The 1,743-nt window shown below is 34.9% G+C and overlaps 1 protein-coding gene across 1 annotated transcript; it reads left to right on the top strand.

The window, feature by feature from the left end:
* Positions 1-215: 215 nt before the first annotated feature.
* Positions 216-1,598, top strand: LOC105316045 (probable serine/threonine-protein kinase PBL24). The gene is made up of 2 exons (XM_011410840.2): positions 216-520; positions 570-1,598. The coding sequence occupies exons 1-2, from the start codon at positions 362-364 to the stop codon at positions 1,371-1,373; spliced, it is 963 nt and encodes a 320-aa protein (XP_011409142.1). The 5' UTR covers positions 216-361; the 3' UTR covers positions 1,374-1,598.
* Positions 1,599-1,743: the final 145 nt, after the last annotated feature.

Raw genomic sequence — 1,743 nt, 5'->3', positions numbered from 1 at the left:
CTACTTGCAGTGAAATCCTGCAGCCGCCTATGGGACAGATAAGGCTATTATTCTATAAAGGTGTGACCTTAGTGATGATGAGACATTTAAAGACTGTGAAGGAACATGAAGTGATAGGAAACTACATTAATGTGATTTCCAGAGAAAATTTAGTCATTATTATATACATGTATATGTACAATTTGATTAATAAATGATGTGCAAAAACTTAGCTTAAAAATAAAGAAAAAGTAGTGTGCTATAATAATGCTAATAATAAATCTAGATGTAAATTAACCAGATGGTGCCCCACCCATAAATGAAATGAATGATTGAATGAACTGCAGTAGTGTGAACACAATCAGAGTTATCAGACACAAAAATGGCAGCAGAGTTACAGGTGAAGCTTCAACCTCTGATACTACAAAGAGTAAGGGTGACAAGGAAAGAGTTGGGTCATGGATCATATGGAGTTGTCAATGAACTAAGAGTCAATGGAAATCAATGTGCAGGAAAGAAGTTAAATGATTTGTTAGCCATGGTAAAATACTATACACTAAAGCAATTAGATTATTTCATTTCAATAATAGGAAGATAGCCTGTTAAGTGAGTTTGGTAATGCGATCATTCTTCACAGACAACAGCATCATCCCAATATTGTGAAGTTGCTTGGTGTTCATTATCCCAGTGGTTTCGCACAATTACCAATGCTGGTAATGGAGTATCTTCCTTATTCTCTGCTGCAGTTAATAGAGGGAAGAGTAGCTATTAATAAAGAAGCGATCCTCCTTGATGTTGCTAATGGACTCGATTATCTTCACTCAAAGAGACCTCCAATCATTCATTGTAACATCAAGGCCAGTAATATACTCCTCACTGTTGGTCACAATGCGAAGATAACAGACCTGAGTATGTCTAAATTTGGTGACGCATTAAAGCAACATCATTACACCACAGCCCCTGGCAATCCTTACCTGATGCCACCAGAAGCTCTTGTTCATAATCCTGTCTATAACAAGAAGTTAGACGTCTTCTCTTTTGGTTGTCTTATTCTACATATGCTCACTGGCAATATCATTGTACCAACTGATCAATATGAGCCAAAGCCACACGACCCTGGCTCTTATGTTAAGATATCAGAATGGAACAGGAGAGCTAAATATATTAAGCCAGCACTAGATCATATATTGATTCCAGTAGCTATGAATTGCCTTGAAGATGATCCCTTAAGAAGATTAAATACATCAGATATCATTGAAATTATTAGTCGATTGCAGCTTCGTCCTGATCGATATGCTCATTTATGTGGCATACACATCGTGACAATACTAAGGACTAATTTTTTTGTAATATCTCAGAAGATTCCTTCTATGAGACACGTATCATTGAGTTGAAGGACGCAATAACAAAGCTTAAGGGAATTCCTTATGAACATATAAGGCTTCTTTATGAAGGTAGGCAGCTTGCAGATGATATGACATTCAAAGACTATAAAATTGAAAAATTTTCAAAAATATATCTCAGTCTACGACTCATTGGTAGTTAAAAATCAGTAAACAATAAAACACTGCCTAATGCACATTTAATTGCTATTTCCTAGGATCATTATCTTTTTTTAATGATTTATTATCATTTACTTGTAAAAAAGTAAAATCTTGCTCGACAAAGAAATTACTATAAATGGAATGATTTACAGTGTACACAAATATATGCATGTACAATGTACATTGGATTGTAAAACCCATGCAATTGTATTGATGATGA

This window comes from Amphimedon queenslandica, unplaced genomic scaffold (assembly GCF_000090795.2).
Source record: "Amphimedon queenslandica unplaced genomic scaffold, v1.1 AMPQUscaffold_5778_Cont22259, whole genome shotgun sequence".
Classification (NCBI taxonomy): domain Eukaryota; kingdom Metazoa; phylum Porifera; class Demospongiae; order Haplosclerida; family Niphatidae; genus Amphimedon; species Amphimedon queenslandica.
The sequence above is the reverse complement of the archived record's forward strand: the minus strand, read 5'-3'. Positions and strand labels throughout refer to the sequence as shown.

Coding starts and splice junctions, on each gene's coding strand:
- LOC105316045 (XM_011410840.2), top strand. CDS start 362: ATGGCAGCAGAGTTACAGGTGAAGCTTCAACCTCTGATACTACAAAGA. Junction 521..569: donor TAAATGATTTGTTAGCCATG/GTAAAATACTAT, acceptor TTTCAATAATAG/GAAGATAGCCTGTTAAGTGA.